Genomic DNA, 20,495 nt, shown 5'->3' with positions numbered 1-20,495 from the left:
TAAGCATTTTCTGTCTCTCTGATATTTAGATAACAACTTTCATCATCATCTTTTGATGTTTACAAAACACACACACACAAAAAAAACTCTGGCATTGAAAAGATTCATGCTGCACAGTCGCCTCCTAATAACATTTGCATTTACTAGTCAATTAACTTGATAAAATTCATATTCCAAGTCCGATTCAACTTTGCTTGCACACGGTTATTGCTTAGTGGATTAAAAGAAGCAGCAGAAAGACGCAACAGAGAAGAGGAGGGAGGGGGCGGTGTCAGCTCACATTAAGCCATAAACAACACAGGACAACAGAAATTACACGTTACGACAGTATAGTCTCTGTGCGGCATGCAAGTCCAAAGACTTGCAACACTGATTGGATGTTGCATTTCTTTCATCAGCATTTCCAAATGATAATTCACATTTTTGGTCCCTGTTCCTGTGCAGAGCGCCGAAATAAGAACTCCCTGCACTCCTCCCCAGTATCACCCCTGACTCTGTACTCCCACAAGCCAGTGCTATCTTGTAAATTCCATGCAATTAGTAGCCTTAACATACCCAGGAACATTCCCATGATTTGAACCTCCTTTGTCCAATTAACAAAATGTAGGTTGGAAAATAAATGGCAGACGCTGAGGCAAATTAATTATGTGTCCACCAAGCTGTTAGCCTGTGTGCAGAGAGCAGGGGCTGGCAGTAAGAGCGGGGCGCACACTGCCATATGGCCTGTGCGAGAGGACATCATTTGGGGATGAGGGGGGTGCAGTGGTGCACCCTTTAAATTCTCACAGATATTTATGTCTCAGTCACAATGGACATAATGTGCTGGGAAATGCTGAAGTATTATTCTAATAGAAATGTTTGAATGATTACGGCCTGGAAGATTAGCACTTTATTTTCATCCATCTGTACTCCCTCGAGCCATTTTAATTTTCTGTGGGAATTCTGCTGTGACACGGATTTCTGTAGGAAATTGTTCTTAACCTCACTCTAAACAATGGCTTTAGTTTCCTGGACTCAGGACAGTGGAAGTATTCAAGGAGCACTCCGCTGAGTCTGCAAATTGATTTCAGCTTGTGAAATTAGCCTTTGATGGCTCCTGATCATATTACAGTGATGATTATCTTGGCTCGGGCGAAAGACTGTTTTTAGTATAAAACTGGAGGGGAGCAAGCCTTTCAGGAGATGGAACTATAGCTTCATACGATAGAGATAACACTGCGGATTCTTTCTTTAAAAACAAACAAAAAAAAAGATCTCATGTGTGGCCCTTGATAGGCTTTTTACAGGTACCAGTGGTGAGATTTCAACCAAAAATCAGTCCCTCATCAATAAAAGTTTCAGGATGTGAGTTTCATTCATATGAGTACAAAGTCCCCATCGTATGAATAGATTAAATGACGGAAAGAGGTGAAAATGCACTGGCTACAACAAATACTTATCAGGGCAGGGAAGAAGGTGCACTGATCCATCTTTAACTTCAAAATATGATCAACATGGCCCCCTAGAGGTAGCATAAAGTAACACAAACATCTGGTCTTATTTTAAGGGCCTCAGTAACCTAAATCCTCCTTCATAACAGGGATCATGACATTAGATTATTGGCAAAATAATAATCCAAATTAACATAAATTACCACCCCCTTATGCCGACAGACACCTAATCCATGGGGATCTGATAAATGCACATTAAATATGTCTGATAACAGCAGCCTGCACTATAATCCTATTCAGGTTTTTCCACTGCAGTTGTGTTCCCAGCACCAGTTCTCACACTGCATCACTAGTGTGGAGCATCACATGTTTATGCAGCTGGATGGAAAGTTCACTTAATATGTCATGTGATGTATGAGTTAATGCAAATGCTCTGCAAGACAAACACTTAGCCGAGGTGGAGAAATGAGAAGAATGAATTATATGAGTAAAATGGTAAATTGACATCATAACAATAATGAGCAGAAAGAAAAAATAGGAAAGCAGCTGCCTCCATTGAATGACAAACCTGACAAACACAATCTGCGGCAAAGGTTTGAACACCTTTAACCGGGTTAATGTTTTCTTTCACCACGCTCAAATCACAGTTAACCACTTTGGTATGTCGTGAAAAATTCGATCACAGGTGGCAAAAGTTCAGCAGATAAAAGGATCGTATTACTCATCAAGCTTGATCTTGACATTCAGAACCATGAGGCTGTGGACAGAATCGAGGGAAAGGAGAAACGACTCAGTAGCAAAAAGCTCTATGCAAAAAGAGGGATCTTTTGTCCACCGGCAGGTATTTTTTGCGTCTGGTTATGTATAAACCTGGCCTCTAGTTTCCATGACATCATCCGCCTGCATGCAATGAAAGGTTCACACAGTTTTGTAGTGATGATGTTAATCTAGAGGGTCGGAAAAGGACGCCCCTCCTCACCGCCCCCCTCCTGTTTCTCGAGCAGAACAGAGCACCTTCATCCCTACCAACAGCACAATTTCATGCCAAGTAGCTTGGAACGCTAACTATTAACTCTGAGGCTACAATTAAAAGCATTTCATCAGATAATGCTTCCTCCAGATTAAGCGCAAGCGTACCGCTGTTGACTATGACAGCTGGAAATAGCTTTAACTTATGTATTCATTGCTGCAATTTTACAGAGCACACAGAAATATGCTTTAGGCGTGCAATGCCATCATTTGTCCAAGTACCATCATGCAACAACACTCCTTTTAAGGGAAAGATGCCTTAGCTATTACTGCAAATATTCATAGCTCGTGTTAAAAACTCAACATCTCAAGCAAGCATACACACATTCTTGTCATGCTGTATTGTACTGCTATTTCAAACATAACCCATGGGTCATAAAATACCTCTAAAAGTTTCATGATAATGCATGTACAGTGTTTGCTCAATCAAGTGGGCTGGGAAAGGTGGGGCTTCTCCACTTACTATTAAAGCTGCACATGTTTTGTTAATGTTTCACAGAATTTCCAGCAGCTAGTTCCTGCTCTGAAACATGAGGGTCGTAGTGTCATAGTGAGTCCAGCAATAAGTTCAGTTGTACCTCTAACAAGGTGGCTCACATTAAGTCTGATTTCTTTTCATGTCAATCTTCGTAGTGTGAATTTTTCAGTTTAGTGCGGTTTTGTTTAGTTTTTTTGTGGCCGACTCTTCCACAGTTGAGGTGAACATGTTTAATGCTTTCATATTCTCATCCTACCCAGGGAGCAGTCACATTGACAACATTCCAAAACGAGCTGCAAACACTAAATTAGCTGGCGCCCGTTTGTTATGTTCTGCTCTGTTTCTCATGCATTGCTGCTACAAAATGGAAACATTACTCTTAGACATTGTATGAGACAGAAAATCACTTTTTTCTCAGTCCGATGTACTTTGTCTCCCTCTAGTGGCTAGAAGCATAAGTTCTCCACACGCTTGTCAGATGTAGCCCTCGGCCCTGCCAGAAAACTCCCTCCATGATTACCCCCTTCATGTTCCACAAATGTTCATGTTTAAATCCAGTTATATTTATAGAATGATTTTCAAAAATAGGGGCTGCACAGTGGTGTGGTGGTTAGCGCCTCACACTAAGAGGGTTCCTGGTTTGAATCCCAGCCGGGGCCTTTCTGTGTGGAGAGTGCATATTCTTCCTGTGTATTTGTGGGTTCTCTCTGGTTACTCCGGCTTCCTCCCACATGCATATTAGGTTAACTAGTGATTCTAAATTTACCCTAGGAGTGAGTCTGAGCGTGCACGGTTTGTTTTGTCTTTGGGTGGTCCAGTGGATGGACAGCCGGACGACCCGTTCAGATTGTACCCCGCCTCTGACCCAATGACAGCTGGGAGCCATCACCCAGCCCCACCCGTGACCGTGAACTGGTTTGCAGGTATAGAAAATGGATGGATGGGTGGATTTCAATTATAAAAGTATGCATTTCATTTTTAAAAACAACTGGGGTTCAGCAATTGCTTTTAAAATAATTTGGCCATTACCCTTAGGCTTATAGCCACAACATCCTGCCACAACATTTTTTTCCAGCTTTCTGTGGTTGCTTTTCAGCTATTTAATCCGTTTTTCACATTAAACTTAACTTAAGTTACCTATTACTTTTATCTTTTCAGTTGAACTATTTTACGGTTAGATTTCACAGCTCCAAACAAGAACGAAATAAAAGCTCATAATGGAAATACCAAAGGCACTTTGCTGATACTTCAGGATGTTAGCAAACTTTACATCCCAATGGGTGAAAAGTATTTGGTATTTATAGGATATTATGGGACAACCACGTATAACGCTCTACATTTCTTCTAAAATGATTAAGGATGAACAGTTTTAGTCTTCGTAGCACATTGTATAAGCTATTTTAGCTAACATAAGCTACCTGCTAGCAATGAGGTGTTCCCAGGCCAGAAGGGATATATAATCCCTCCAGCAAGTCCTCCGTCTGCCCTGGGACCTCCTCCCAGTGGGCTGGAAAACCTCCAAAGGGAAGCAACCATCCTAACCAATGTCCAAACCACCTCAGCTGACTCCTTTTTCAATGTGGAGGAGCAGTGGCTCTACTCCGAGCTCCCTCTGGATGGTGGAGCTCCACACCCTATCTCTAAGGCTGAGCCCAGCCACCCTCCAAAGGAAACCCTTTTCAGCCGCCTGCATCCGTGATCTCGTTCTTTTAGTCACTACCCAGATCTCGTGGCCATAGGTGTGGGTTGAGACAAAGATGGACCAGTAAAATGAAAGCTCCGCCGTCTGGCTCAGCTCCTTTTTTTTCCAAGATCTCCTCATATTTAAACTCCTCCGCCTGAGGCAGGGACTAATCCCCCAACCTGAAGAGAACATTCCACCCTTTTCCCAGTTGTCAGGTTGTGTTCCCCTTTCCTATCATGAGCAAATTATGACGAAGAAGGATGAAAATTGCAGGATTTATTGGTTAAGAGGTAACAAGTGAGCAGTATGAATCTCAAAGCTGTGTGAACCTGCCTTCCTTACCCAGGGGTACAGTATCTGATAGTGAAATTCCCCAGTCATCAGGATGTGTTCCCCTGCTATAATGGACAAATCAGGACATAGGAGGATGAAAATGTCAGGATTAATAACTGGAGAGGTAACAAGTAGGCTGTATGATTTTTATAGATGAGTAAACCTCAAGTCCATCTAAACACAGGGGGAACTGTATCTGATAGTGAATTTCCCAGCCATCAGAATGTGTTCCCCCTGCTGTAACAGACAGAAAAAAGGGAACAGAATCACTGTACTTATATATTGTGAGGGAGGGAGTGATTTTTCAAGAGAAAAATAAAGATTATGTTCTCAAACTTGTGCAAATATTCAGTAATCCACTATTTAACATTTTCTCATAAAATTCCAACTGTTATGACAATAAGTGACATAAAAAGGGTATAACATTTTTATCCAATACAAAAATTCATGTCACCAAGTGAAAACCCTCAAAACCTTTATGAAAAGTCTGTGTACATTACAGTATTGGTTAGTTTGTAGAAAACGAAACACGGTTGTAAGCCTTTTCCCAAGTCAAAACACATATAGACTGGATGCTCAAACGTCCATGACCCCCTCGGTAACTGTGCGAGGGTCTACATCTGGTCTGCTGCTGGATGAAAACCACACTTCTCCTCCTGAATCCGAGGTACAACAATCGGTCGAGTAAGCTTTTCCAGGGAGGCTAAGTAGTGTGATGCCCCTGGAGTTGGCACACTTTTCTTAAAAATGGGAACTGCCACTCCACAGGCGTTGACGCAGACCTCCAGGCGGCATTCAAGAGGCATGTCAGCCTGGAGGCTATGAGTGGTAAATAAAGAAAATGACCAGCTGTGTCATCTTTGTGTCATTTACTTTAATCATTGTTTTTTTCTTCAACAGAGGAGACAACTCGAAATGATCATTTCACTTCCTCATCACATGGAATTGGATGTTAGCGTACCACAAAGAAACAAAGTAATGTTTTTGGTAGTAGTATAACCTGTCTAATGTCTATAACTGAGACACTGCTTCAATGTCAAAAAACTCTTTATTGTAAATGTTACTGTTATGAAACCATTTGTCTTTGAGGAAAACTGTCCATCAGCTCCTTGAGTCTTTTTGAAAAACTCAAAACAACTTGAATTCACACCAGTGTCCTCACTGCTCATCTATTTTCTGCCTCACGATCATCTTGAACCCTCAAACACACAGAATAGATAACACACCGAGTAAAAAGAAATTGCTGGAAAAAAATCCAGCAATCAACAGCTTGAGTCGGTGCATGTGTCCTTCATCTCCTTGGACAAAAAGAGCCAAAATGTCAGCTGTTGCTCCTGAACTGGTTGCCTGCTCTGCGCTGTGTCTGTGCTGCTGTTTGGTGACGTGGCCTAAAGGGATGCAAAACAATCAGGCTCTATATTCTGACAGGGATTTCTTATGAAAGCAGTGAAATTACAGTTTCAAGCGCTGTCTCCAAAGTTCAAGCCCTTCTCAATCCCTGAAAACATTTCGAGGATTTCCAGCACCGACAGGAGACTTCTGTTTTGAACCAAAACGCAAAATTAATCATTTGTTTGACTTAATCTCTGAGCCACAGAGGATCCAGACAACATAAAATTTTTAAAAACACCTCGACACAGCTGGCTTTCAACGAATCCCTCCAGCTGAAGAAATCCAAGACCTGTATGTGATCTTTGCTGTGTTTTATTTCTTACTTTTTTAAGCAAAAGTCACTGAAGGAGCAGACTGCACAGCTTATTCCTGTGTGTCTAACGTTACAGCTCTGCAATGAATGACAACAGCAATGAATAAAGGGGCTGTTACCCTGCGTGTGGTGATGAATAAACATCACCCAGTCTGCATCTGACTCCTGAATCCTTCACACCTTCCTTTACTGAGGGATCCTCTTCTTCCTACAGGACACGGATCAAACTACGGAAATGCATTTTATGAGAAACTTTAAAACAAAATAATCACTCATTTCCAGTTAGTGTGCAGTCCAACTGTGCTTCTACAGCTTGACCACGGAGCGTTCAGACGGCACATCCAGTTAAACTTTCCTCCAGTTTTTCAAGATGCTCCCGGCTGCTTCCAGAGTGCTGTCTTGCTGTTGAAAAGAAGGACAGCATGTGTGTCTCCACAGAGAAAATTTAACTGCACATCAGCCAACAATAATCTTTACAATACAAGTGTTTTTGTCCACCTACCTTAATGAAACAAAGGCGGATGTATTTCTCAAACTGTTTCTTGGACTCTTCTCCAACAAATGCTGTAACCGGAATGGCTGCCAGTTTCTGTTAGAAACGCATTATCATTGTTTAGATAAGAAAAGGCAATAACAACTACGGCAACATGAGGTTCATGATGAGGTATTCTTACCTTTTCTTTAATCATCCACTTCACAAACTTGTAGTCATAGGCTTCGTCATCAGCCATATGTGACAGGTCCTGATCTGCGATGAACACAGAGCGGGGGTGGATATTCATTTCTGATCTCTGAACAGATTAACATTTATTTGTGTTCATATAATGACACAAATAAATATTAATCCACAAATGATGCTATAAGTGCAGAGAGTGATGTCCCACTCATCCTGGGATCCGCTGTGTCTCTGAGCCGGTCCAAAGTCCTGGAACTACCAGCACACAGGCTTCCTGTGACAGTTTCACTAACTCGAGTCCTGAGTTCTTAACTCAGCAAAATTCCCACTTGTGATCAGTTTTAAGTACACCAAAAAAAACTGACGACAAATATTCCTTGAAAGATCACAATCAAATCTATACAGAAACATTTCTAAACCAGAACTGTGACATCATGTTTTTCATTCTTCTTTAATGAATAAAAAAATATATAATTAAATGTTTTATTTTTTTTTTTTTAAATGGCAAGTTGTGAAAACCCTATATTTAATGGAAAAAAATCTGCAGCTTACTTTGAAGATAAAAGGAATAAAACTTGAAAATTAGAAAAGGAGTAGCACGAAAAAGAGACAAACTAAAAACATGCAGACAGAGACATAAGAAAGAGAGACAATCTGACACTATCAGGTGAAGTGGATGTAAGTTTGATATTTCCCGAGTCCCTCTTAAGAGGAAAATGTTAGTTCCAGGATAAATGCTGAACGAGGACCAGGCATGAAACAGTGTTAAGTGGAGATAACTTGTAGCTGCTGATGCTATTGTTAGCTAAGCAGCGCGGACAGAGCAAGACTAGCTCTGTTTTAACATAGTTTGTCAAAAATAACACTTTCTTTTCTATTCCAACAATTCTATAAACAAACATGATGACACATTTCAAGCTGCCCTTATAGTATGGAATGGTTCTTCCGGATTGTAGTTTAAGTGTTGTGTGGATGGATAGAAATAAACAGGAATGTGCCAGAGTAACCACAGGTGCGAAGACGTATTTGTGCTGTCAGATCTTGTGATAGTGTGCTGCCGACGTGCCTAGAACACTGTTCATTTTCTGTTGATCTGGAAAATACCAGTTCAGGGACAGACTTTCAGAAGATGTGTGGTTTTTGATGGATATGGTGCAGAATAATAGCGCCATATTCCTGTTTATGTTCACTTTAGCCAGTGGAATTAACAGACTCAGAACCCGTCTCTGATCTCCTTATGAGGCGTGTCTGTGCAGATAAACCATGTGACGCGGATATATAAAAAATGGTGTTTGGTGTGATTTTTATTTTCTAACGGTCTCCGCTATCCCTCAGTGAACAAAGCACTGATGATTTTCTAACATGTTTACCGTAGGTATGCATGCTCTGGGGCTAATTTTCTTTATAGTGCTGCAGGGGGCCACGCACCGCCCCCACAGAAACCGTCAGGCTGCTAATGCTTTAAAGCTCAGAGAGCTCCTCATTGCTTTGAGTTACTGACTACTGACACTTTTATTTAGTTCTGTAGCCACAATTCCTTCTATCACAACACTGCTTGAGCACAGCCATGTTTACAACAGGTGTGCAACACAAGCAAAATGATTTCATGCTTGAAAAACAAAGGCAGTATAGCTAAACAAGGCTATCATTCTCAACCTTTAGATTCTTAATGCCAAACTCCAGTGTCCAGTGAAATATTCCCCAAGGCCCCCCTTTGGTTTCTGCCCCGCAGAGGAGAGAAGCTCAAACTAAAGTATCAGTCCCATCAAACTGGTATCAGTGCAGTAACATAAGTAAGTCAGTCCAGTTGAGAGGATGCAAAACTGTTTAGCTAAAATGTTTTAGAAAAGTGTGAACTCACACTTAGAATAACCTTAACATGTCATTTCTTCCTTTTTGAGATCGCACAATATGAACGACTCATTGTCGGTTATAACAGAGTGCAGAACTGAAAAACATAACATTTGACAGCAACACCAGGTAAAACATACACTTGTGTTTAAAGGTGCAGCAACTCACTGAGAGATGTGACGTCCACGAGCATGAAGTAGCCTCCCTCTGGGATGACGGGAGTCATCCCAACCTCCTGCAGGATGGCGGCCAAGCGGTCCCTCTTTCCCTCAAGTTCTTCTGCCAGTGAGGAGAAATAACACTCAGGCTGACCCATCATCTCATAGTTCAGGAGTAAACCTTGTGCTACTGCCTCCTGAGCACAAACAAAGCAGAAAATCAATAATCTTTGACATTTATCTTAGAAACTCCATTCCTTGTGAAAAAGAACTGTGGTTGGCGTACCTGCAATGGGGTTGGACAGGTGTACAGAGTGTTCTGCATGACAGTCTGAAGATGCTTTATCAAGTGCTCAGGTCCAATAGACCAACCGAGCTAGAAGTAAAAAAAAAGCGTGTGAAATGTGAAAGAAAGCGTTACAGAATATTAAAAATTGTACATTTTCTTACCTTCCATCCTGTAACACTAAATGTTTTCCCTGCACTGCTGATAGTTATTGTTCTATCCCACATCCCAGGCAGAGTGGCTGCAGACAGAGAAACCTTTTCTATTAGATTACGTAGCAGGTGGATGATTACAACTGGCTCTTAATTTTTTTTTGCCAAAAAGCATGTTAAACTGAGAAATACCAATTTTGACATGCTGGTGTCCTTTGTAGATGAGCCACTCGTAGACCTCATCGCTGAAGCACAGTGTGTCATGTTTAATACAGAGGTCCGCAATTATCTGCAGCTCGTCTCTGGTGAAAATCTGCAGGAAAAGCAAAGGAACTACAGAACACGCCCATCTTCTCAGAAGACTTCGGACAGTGTGGAAATGCAGCATTCCAGACAGTGACAACGTTGTGTTGCGTCCGATTCTGTGACACCACTATAGCCTCGTTTCCACTATGCAGTCCGGTACGGGTTGGTTCGGAACGGTAAGGTACGGGTCGGGTCGTCTTGGGATCAGCTTGCGTTCCCACTGTACAAAGGGGACCCTCAGGGGTGGGTGGAGTGCGTGCCGAAGCGTAAATAGCAAATAACAGCAAATAACATCCATAATTTGGAACCACCTCCAAGCTTCTTCAGCTTAATGCCACACTGGCTCGCGGTCCGGTTTAAACCACTCTCTGCCATTTTTGCAGCAATCAGCTGGAAAACTTTTTCATTTCGCACAGCGCCATCGAGCACCCGCTGCACAGCCTCCTCACCAACAACGGAGAGCAGAGCCTGGAACCGGCCATGTGAGCTAGGTACCCCAAGCAGAAGGGTTACAGACATGGTAACGGGTTCCATGGGACCGGTATGTTTTCGTGGTAATGGAAACACTGAGATAAGCGACCCGTACCGACCCGACCCGTACCGGACTGCATAGTGGAAACGCAGCTTTAGCTGTTTGAAAGCACACACTGATACGGCACTGAGCTAGTTGGTTTGGTCACTTTCAACCGCAAAGGTACGTGCTGGCAGCAGTGTGCATTCTTTACTCTGTTATGATGCATTTTTGTATGAAATGATGATTCAGTTGTGTGCTCACCTTCCCAATAGGATTGTTGGGAGTGTTGACGATGATGGCCTTCGTCTTGGAGTTGAATTTACTGGAAAGTTCGTCTGGGTCAAGATACCAGTCAGCACTTGTGACTGTTTTCTTTCCAGACTTCTACAATTTTTGACAGGGCATTAAGTGCATTATGGCTCTTAACATCAAACAGCATCATGATGACAGTATTTATTTTTAAGTATCGGTTCTTGGAAGTCTTAAACAGCACTGGATTCAATCTCAAAAAGACGTGCTAATTAGAAAAAAAAAAGAAAAGATCGAGGTGGTCAAAACCTTATTCCACAATGTTCAGAGGAAAAAAACAAATCTAAATAAGAAATTCCTGTTAAATTATATTCCTACAGTCCTCTTCTGATTTCTTTTTTTCCAATGCAAATTTTGAGGATTAAGCATCACAAGAAAGAAATCAACTTATCTAAGCCTTGGCCAAAATCCAGTGGATATATAAAAGGCAATTTATACAGTATAAAGGCCAGTAGCTTTGTGCGAGGTTTTAAGTTGCATCTCATGTGTTATTCAATGGTCAGAGCTTTCAATTGAAATTAAACACCAAGTCAAACTTACAGGTCGTAATGGTATCATCACAGGCTTTCCTCCTGCCATCCGCACCATCGGCACATAACAGTCAAAGAAGGGTTCAATTATGATGACCTGGGGGAAGTGGACATTGCACAAAACAACAATACTTAACAGTATGATAAGTATGGTTATGAAAGTACAGTAGGGTACAAACGTCTTGAGTCACTCCTCACTTGCCAGAAAAACAGGAAACAGATACACTGATTTATTGAAATGTTTACAGTTTATAAGCCAAAAGCAGTTTGCAGAATTCTAACTGGCTTGACAGTCAATATTTATTACAGCCACCTTTATTCTTTAGCACAGCCTGAACCCTCTAAAACAAGCTTCCTTGTAATTTCTCAAAATAGTCTTCGGGGATTTTTCTCCAGGCTTCTGAAGAACATTCCAAAGCTCTTCTTTGGATGGTGGCTGCCTTTTTTCATTTCTCTGTCAAGATGACCCCACACTGCCTCAGTAATGTTAATGTCCGGGCTCTGGGCAGGATTCATCACTCATTGAAACTCATTGCCACTGATTTTCAATTTGGCATACCTTAGCCTTTTCCTCCCGTTTCGATGAGGCATCGGTGAACAGTAGATGGATGATCTGAATATCCATATCTCACAGGTTCTATGTCAGGTCATGACAGGAATTTTTTTCTATTTCTCAAGGACATTTTCATTTATTGTCACTGTAGATAGAGTTGTAGACCTGCCACTTGTGTTGCAGAACTCGAGGCCAGTCTTGGTCTCGGGACCACATTTTGGAGGTCTTGGGTACATCTTGGATAGAGTGGACTTGGAATTTTTTTCCAAGACCAGCCCTGTTCCCCTGCTTCCTCCTACTTCCCTACTTCAAGCTGAAAGCCTCTGACACTTCTTTACTGCAGGGAAGACACTAAGATTTTAAACAACCTGTAGGTGTTGCATTGTAACGTGCATCTCTACGATAAGTTTAATGAGTGCCCATGTTTTAGTGTTGATTCAAGGTACTGCCACTTATCTAACAATTTTTATATGATGTACCAAGTTTTCAGCTAATAGCTCTTTGGGAATCAGCTTGTTGGTGATGATGTGCCTTTGCGACAGGTTGCCAGTAACAAGCTGCCTAGCGATACAATTCTAAATGGGTTCTTTGCTTTCTGTTATATTGAGTCATAGGTCAGTGTTAAGTGGCTCAACAAACAGAAAACATTTCTCTGAAAATGGTTAGGTACAAGGACTGGACTGAAAATTAGTATCAAAAGCATCCAAAGAAAAACTTTGAATGACCTTCAGAAAGCCTGAAGAACTATTGCTCAAGATCGCTTTAAAAGATTGCAACAAAGTCTGTCTGCTTGGAAGGACATATAAAAAAATGAGGGCTGGATAAACACTTTTAGGGCACTAAACACAAATATTTATGAAAAGGTGAAAACAGTGAGAGAAATGTTCCCACCTCATCTCCTTCCTCCACCAGGCCTTGCATGGTGCCGAATAAGGAACCGTAAGCACCCACTGTGACCAGGATTTCTTTGAGGGGGTCAATCGGACGTCCGCACACCTTCCCATACACCTGACACAGGGCCTTCACCAAAGACGGATGACCCTGATCGGTCAGCACAGGAAACAGTTTTTAAAAAAGGACATTATTAGCAGTTAATGGTGAATTAGTGGTTACAGCATGCATTTCAGTGTGTTATAAAATGTTTTTATTTTCATTTACTATCTCAGAACATACAGCTTGCAGTTTTACTAGATAGAGATTCTAGCTGGTAGTTTTAGCCCAATACACATTGACTGAATAATCAACCAAACACTAAAACGTCAATAAATTTGGATGTTACATTTGAATACTGTCTGATTTTATACTCCACTGCTTATAAAGTATTTATCACGTGTCCTGTTTTCTATGTAAAGGGGGCAATAACCTTTCAGACGGGCCGCAGTTTTCTCATTTGTCACTGTTGAAGAAAAAAGAATATACCACACATTTCTGGTAAAACACTGCCCCCCACTGGTGATAGTTTGAACTATTTTCAAACAAACCACCTTTCACTATGTTCCTTTAACAGAACACATCTGTAATTGAGGAATATTGTTCTAAAAGCTCCAGTCATTTCACATCGTGACATTAAGCTGATTAGATTTGATTATTTTAAATGTAATTACAACACTATTTCATGACTTTTACAACACGTTTCATGTTGCCCTCCAAAGGAAAAATGTGACAAGAATAGAAAGGTGTAACAGTAACGTATTAAAGTTTATTTTTGCTGAACTTTATATGATCCATCCTGAGTTAAACCCAGCGGCTTTATTTCAAACTCCAGAATTAGTAACTCCACAGGTTATTTTTACAGGACACAACAGTCACGTTCAGACTGAACAACAGGTGCAGCTGAAAGCAGCCTCTGAAGTTACTTCAATGGGACAGCCAGGAAAACAGGGCATATATTACAGATGTCTGTACTGTATGTGTACATATATATAGCCTTTCTGTTTTTTAATGGCTAACAGGTGATGAACTTGCCCAGAGGGGCTATAGGTGGAATGTTGTTTTGCGTTTTTATCTAAAAAGTTAAAATAAAGTTTATCTTTAAAAAAAAAAAAACAGATACAAGGAAATTCTGCCTCCGAACTAAAAGTAAATAGCTTTTAGTGGCTATAACCTTTATGTTGTTTGTTTAGAAAAAGGTAATTTGACTTGCAGACTCATACTTACAAAACCTCTGGTGTACTGGTTCATGCGGTCCACTGACGCAGCCTTTGCTAGTGCCTCCTTGACATAAGAAGGTGGAGGGATGTCTGGAAAGCCTTGGCCCAGGTTCACAATAGAGGGGTCAGCTGCCACAGACGTAAAAGCCACCCTGTGGGGAAGGAATAAATCGTTACTGAACAGGACAGAGATCACAGGATGGTTCAGACCAAAGGGAGAACTATCTAAACGGACAAAAGATTTTCATAACTAGACTTTACAGAATCAACAGGATCTGATCTGAGTGCTGTGCAGGGACTGAGTGCACCAAGGAAGAAAGCTCAACCCCACTATTGTGATCAGTTTAGGAGTTATTTCTATCCACCTTGTGTTTCCAGCATTTGCCTGTAAAATATTTTTTTTGTTTCAAATTATAAGAACTTTGGACAATTGCTCAACTGTTTGGGTCAAATTCACATGGCAACTATTCAGTATAACTAAATATTAAAAAGGATCTTCGGGGAATTTAAAAGGTTACTTCTTGAAAAAAGTACAGAGCTCGTCTTTGTTTTTCCCTCAACATAAAATCAGTAGCATCTGTCCCACCCCATGAAGACATTTGGATTCCCCTACTTCCTACTTCATGTTGGACACTTTGGACAATCGATGTATAAAGAGACTTGGATGTGTTGCTTCCTCCTAAACCTTGTTGTGTTCACTTGCTGTATTGGAACAATCATTTTCAAAGGGGGAAAAATAACGCTCGCTGCACAGTGGTGTGGTGATTTGCGTTGTCACCTCACAGCAAGAGGGTTCCTGGTTCGAATCCCAGCTGGGGCCTTTCTAAATATATACAAGATCTGGCCCTTAACCGTGACACATTACAAAGAAAGGAACTTCAACTAGCAAAATCACTAAAAATGTAATTCATGCTTGTTCATGCCAAAACATTTCGCTCCATTTTCCAAACATCACTAAAATGCTAACATAAATAAGCCAAAGGGACTAAAGTCACATAATGTACAGAGAATGGTATAGTGGTAACTACAAGCCATGATCACACACAACAACAACTGTGCCATGCCAGCATGAGGGAACCAAACTGAACTCATTTCACCAACTCAAACAGTGTTGAGGTCATTTTACCAGAGGGCCGGTAAATTTATTAGCACACTTTCTATCTTATCAAGAATTAGACAGGTTTTTGCAAGTGTTTCTGGGACACTCACCTAATGTTCAGCTATTTTTCAGCTTATCTATCAAATGCTATCCTATAGTCTTATTTCAAACACTCTAAAGTGGAGCAACACTTTCTCCATTTCTACCAATAATATGCTTGATGATACGACATAATGATGAAAGGGAAAAATTAAACATTTTGTGTAAACGGCTGTAACATCCTATTGAAATTAAGTACCATAAAGCAGACCAGAGGGTCTTCACAGAGGTTGTCAAATCTACATATCTTGCACATTTGACACAATTTGTCAAATTTAGACATGTACCACATATCAACACAGTTCGTAGATTATCTAATCCCCATCTGCATGTGTGACAATGAAGTACATCAAACACTGCTGTTACACACAGTATGCCATTTTAGTAGCACTTTACCTGGCATATGAAGATCCTTTAAGAGGAAATTTGTCTTGTTACATCCTTTTAAACGCACACTTATCAAAGGATTCATGAGTGTTGGACGTGTACATTTCCAGCTTTGAGGACATGAAATACTTCCACTCTATAAAACTAGCTCTATGTACCTGTCGGGAGACTTTGGCACCTCATAACAGTACAAATAAAAGCCTTCAACACAGTGTCACAAATGTCACACCTTGATATCTCATCCCTGAATAGAGATATGAAGCTAAATGTGGCCATTAGATGCTCAGAAAAACAAACTGCCACTGTTCTGTTAAGGGGTGCAAATACATTTTTGTAGGTTTTTGTTTTGATGTGCTCTCATTTGCCTTCGGGTTCTCAGCAGGGAGAGGTAGCAGCTTTTTTGTTGATACAAGCAGGGAAAAAGATCAGGAACCGTTTCCGAAAGGCATAATGAGCTCTTGCACCGTAAGCCCCAGTTACGTGCCGCTCTGCAACAGCAGCGTCGCTTTGACACGCAACAACAGTCCTGCAGTTTTGAGCAAAAAAACAGCTTCAAATCACTGTCACTTACCAAACATTCTTGTCAAGTCCTTCAAGTCTTTTGGCGTGTGTGTGCCGTGACATCATCATATGCTGCAATCCAACAAAATGTAAGACGCCTCATCAAATGTTAACAAACTTTATGCTTAACATTTTTTGCACAGGGAGCTACTTAAAAAAAAATGTCACTGCACAAGGTGCAGCTGTGATCAAAGTAAATCATCAACAGTTTAAATCTAGCCATGTTAAATCCTAACGAAACCCAAACTAAAACATTAGCCATGATGGTTACATTTAACTGCTTTTAAAGTGGACTTACTTGTTTCGTAGAAAAGCTTCTTCTGCAGGTTATGTGAACTGAACGACACGCAAACCGGAGACAGTTCATGGCCTGCAGCGCAACGCTCACGCTGAACGAAACAGAGAGAGGTTCAGCCCAAAAACAGTGAAACAAATAACCCTTGCTCCTCAAAAATAAGCTGTATTTTTGTGTGCATGTGTTTGCTTCTGTCTCGCTGGCTGTTTGCTCAGTTGCTGCTGCCTCCACATCTGTTTACAGCTGTTGTGTGGTTCCAGAAAACAGACATTTCTCATCGTATACTTCTTTTGCAGGCCCTCATTAAAGATATAAATGAGGTCATTTAACAGCTAAATGATGTCCTGCTAACAGCTATTACCCCTGTTCTCAGGTCTATACGCCATGTTTGTTTACATTTGGGGAAACCAAGTACAGCCGTTGGCTCCTTTTCATCTGTAAATTACCTAAAGACTTCTGTCTTCTGTATTCTCACACATAAAAAGTCTTCCAACTCTGTTCCAATTGCATTTATTCTTAGGCTACGGCTACACGAAAACGAAACAAGGGTTTTTTTGAAAACGGGTACGAAAACGATTTCGACCACACAGGGGAGCTTCTCTGTCCAGATGGAAACGCGACGCTTGCTGAAAACGATGCAGTACACACGCCACACCTCTAGGTGCGCTGTAAGCCACCCCCACCGGTTACACCAGAACAATAGAAGAAGCAATGCGCATGCGTGTACGCCCCTACTTCTACCAGCGCGAAGCTCACGTTATTCCTTCAACAACGCCGCTGTAGTTAGGAGTGTCTGCAGCAGTGCTACTATCAATGTTGTGGGGTCCATGATGATCACTGTCTGTCCTTGTTGTGTTGTCTTCTTCTTCCGGATTTTGAATAAAGCCGCTTTTTGTTCTGGTCACTGACGTATGTGTATACGTCACTGGGGTTGGCCATGTGGCTGTGACGCAGATGTAAACAAATTCGTTTTCGCTGTAACAATGGAAACGAAACGACGCCGTTCTCAGATCTTCCCACTCTGGAACCCGTTCTCCAAAACTATCGTTTTGGGGTAGTGGGAACGCCGGCTCTGTGTGGCCGCGACAGCGAAACGATAAGCAAAAGTATCGGTTACAGTGAAAAACGTTTTCGTGTAGCCGTAGCCTTAGTCATAAAATACTGAAAATGTCAGAATGCTTTTTGGGAAACAGTGTATAGGAAAAATTAGAGGAAAAAAACACAACCATTTGTTTCACTGTACTTAAACAAGGATGTGTTGTACTTGGTAGGTCAAATCAAATCAAATGCCACACTGCACTCTTATTTTTCTGCAATTCATAAGTTAATTTAAGATCCAACAGTAGGTGGCTACTGCGTGCCTTACACCAGTCTGGCAGGGTTGTAATTGGCCGATGTCAGACACTTAGCACAATGTTATGTCGTGACTTCTTTTCACTTATCAGACAACTCGGTCGGGTTAAAAGGTGCTGTATGGAAGTTTTTCTGTGCCATCAGAGTTTGAATACGAATTTTCTAATATCGAATTTTTACAGCATCAAAATCAGACTTTGAATTTGAAAAACCAACAGTGTAAAAAAAAAATTCAGTGGAAAAAAATTCAACTTCCAAAAATTCAGTGGAAAAAAATTTAACTTCCAAAAATTCAGTGGAAAAAAAATTCAACTTCCAAAAATTCAGTGGAAAAAGAACCGGACTCAACATCCGGGTAAACAGGGAGAAGCAATGGACCCCTGTCTCAATTCATCCAACGGCAGCCAATCAAGTTACGCTCCATTGGACAGATCAGCCATGTCCACCAACGCGGGTGATGGTGCTTCGGTGAGTGAGTTTACTTTATTTGCCATTTGTGTGAATAAAATTGAGTAATAGATATTACTCAATATCTATTGAGCTGATCTGATGAATTGAGACAGGGATCGATTGCTTCTCCCTGTTTACCCGGATGTTGAGTTTGGTTCTTTTTTTTTTTTTTTACTTTATTTTTTTTATTCTTATTTTATTTTTTTTATTATAATTATAAAACAGACAAGTACAGAAACAAAGACAGATACAATAACTATACGCCAGGGGTTAGATAATGCAGACACAAACAAAGCAGACACACATCTATAAAACAATATTAAATTTTTTACATAAATTCACAGTTTTGATTGCTTTTTTGTTCTGTGAGGCATAAATGTTTTTGAGATAAATGTCCACGTCCCTTCGAAAATGAACAAAAGAAGGCCTCATTTTAAGTACTTTACACTTATGTATATGGAATTTTGCCAGAAGAATAATTAAATTACAAAGAAAATATTCCTCATCCAGCGCCTTACTAAAATTGGTAAAACCAAATAAAACATCTTGCAAACGTAACTCACAAGTTTCACAAATATGGTAAATTATAAAACGACAAATCTTTCGCCACAAGTCTCTTGAAAACTCACAAAACCAAAAAAGACGAATAAGTGATTCTGGATGTGTATTACAAAGAGTACAATTAGTATCAATTAGTTTGGTTCTTTTTCCACTGAATTTTTGGAAGTTGAATTTTTTTCCACTGATTTTTTTTTTTTTCCACTGTTGGTTTTTCAAATCCAGAGTCTGATTTTGATGCTTTAAAAATTCTCTGATGGCACAGAAAAACTTCCACAGTGCTGGACCCATGAAACGCTATTTGACACAATTACTGCAAAGTTACACCGGGAAGCCTCTATTGTTTACAAGCATGTATTTCTTAGATTATAACCTCTCATTTATTTTTTTACCCTTATACTGTGTTGTTATTAACCCACGCGCTATCGTTAGCTACAGCCGAATAGTGCCAGTCTCAATGCTAGCTAGCTACAGTTAGCTGACAGTGGTAAATATTTGACAACTAGGGGTGACTGTCCAGTCACCTTTCTCTCGCTATGTTAGACCATGATGACAGCCACTGCTGACGCCCTTTCTTTGAAACACACGTACCATGCACTGATAGAAGTTAGGCTACCAGGTCAGCAACCACGACTTATTACTTGCTGGAACAACAGTTCAAATAGATCCACCGTGAATTCACCAGAAGCGATATATCGTCTCAGGTTTCAGAATATGATGCTGCATTTGTAAAAATTGGAAATTTGGCTACTTCTACTACAAACACGAGTTACAAAGAAGCAGGTAATGTACAGTTTTAGTGTCACAATAAATACTCAGAGCAAAACAATGATGGATTTTCAGGACATAACAGAGCACGTCTCTGTTATTCCTCTCAGATAAGTTTGCCATGTTGTGTGTGTTTTAGATATCTTGAAACGTTTTTACTTTAACATTAAATCATTGTGGTGATAAGTTAAAAAAAAAATCACGTATAGCCTATGTGACAAATTGACTTATTGTCTTGTCACTTGCGACATGTGAGGTGAGAGAGCTCTGAGCATTTTTCATGTTGCTACGACGAAAGATTTATCTAACGGGACTTCAATATTGATTCTCTACGTAGCCACCGTGAAGGCAGCACCGTTCAAGGAGTGACGCTCTTTTCATGTGTTTTCAGCAGTGCACTCTTGTTTTCAGGAAAGCAATTAAAATGTAAGACAGAACCTGTTTACATTTAACAGGGTGTTATATGTGGAGAAACAGTTAACCCAAATTTCTCTAGGTTTGAAACAGCGTCTTTCTCCACTGTCATATTTTCCTATCTGAGGTATCTTCTGTTTGTTTATGGGTTTTATTAAATGGAATCTAAACAAGCACAAACAGCATAGTCAACCCAGAAAAATTTGCTATGTTGAAGTAAGTTTTCCCTCTTACTAATGTCTAGAAATAACTTTTTGGTCCCACTTCCCAGTCAACATTTCTATATCTAACAATAAAGAATTTTTAAATTCTATTCTGAATTTAACATGGAGCCAATGAAGAGAAGCAAAAACTGGAGAAATGTGAT

General features: G+C 40.5%; 1 protein-coding gene across 3 annotated transcripts; it reads right to left on the bottom strand.

Annotated features, from left to right (window-relative positions):
• Nucleotides 1-5,808: 5,808 nt before the first annotated feature.
• Nucleotides 5,809-19,643, bottom strand: LOC142400200 (kynurenine--oxoglutarate transaminase 3-like). 3 transcript variants are annotated; one of them, XR_012772916.1, is made up of 15 exons: nucleotides 19,538-19,643; nucleotides 16,589-16,679; nucleotides 16,301-16,362; nucleotides 14,152-14,296; nucleotides 12,886-13,035; nucleotides 11,452-11,538; nucleotides 10,864-10,986; nucleotides 9,975-10,095; nucleotides 9,795-9,871; nucleotides 9,631-9,720; nucleotides 9,355-9,541; nucleotides 7,334-7,407; nucleotides 7,162-7,248; nucleotides 6,779-7,061; nucleotides 5,809-6,342 (listed from the first exon to the last, which is right to left on the bottom strand). XR_012772916.1 is itself a non-coding variant. In XM_075484919.1 (14 exons), the coding sequence occupies exons 2-14, from the start codon at nucleotides 16,655-16,657 to the stop codon at nucleotides 7,005-7,007; spliced, it is 1,329 nt and encodes a 442-aa protein (XP_075341034.1). In that variant the 5' UTR covers nucleotides 16,658-16,679; nucleotides 19,538-19,643; the 3' UTR covers nucleotides 5,809-7,004. The 3 variants fall into 3 exon arrangements, 2 of the variants coding, with proteins under 2 accessions (XP_075341034.1, XP_075341035.1); XM_075484919.1 differs by having other exon boundaries at nucleotides 5,809-7,061; XM_075484920.1 differs by having other exon boundaries at nucleotides 5,809-7,057.
• Nucleotides 19,644-20,495: the final 852 nt, after the last annotated feature.

This window comes from Odontesthes bonariensis, chromosome 15, assembly GCF_027942865.1.
Source record: "Odontesthes bonariensis isolate fOdoBon6 chromosome 15, fOdoBon6.hap1, whole genome shotgun sequence".
NCBI lineage: Eukaryota > Metazoa > Chordata > Actinopteri > Atheriniformes > Atherinopsidae > Odontesthes > Odontesthes bonariensis.
The sequence above is the reverse complement of the archived record's forward strand: the minus strand, read 5'-3'. Positions and strand labels throughout refer to the sequence as shown.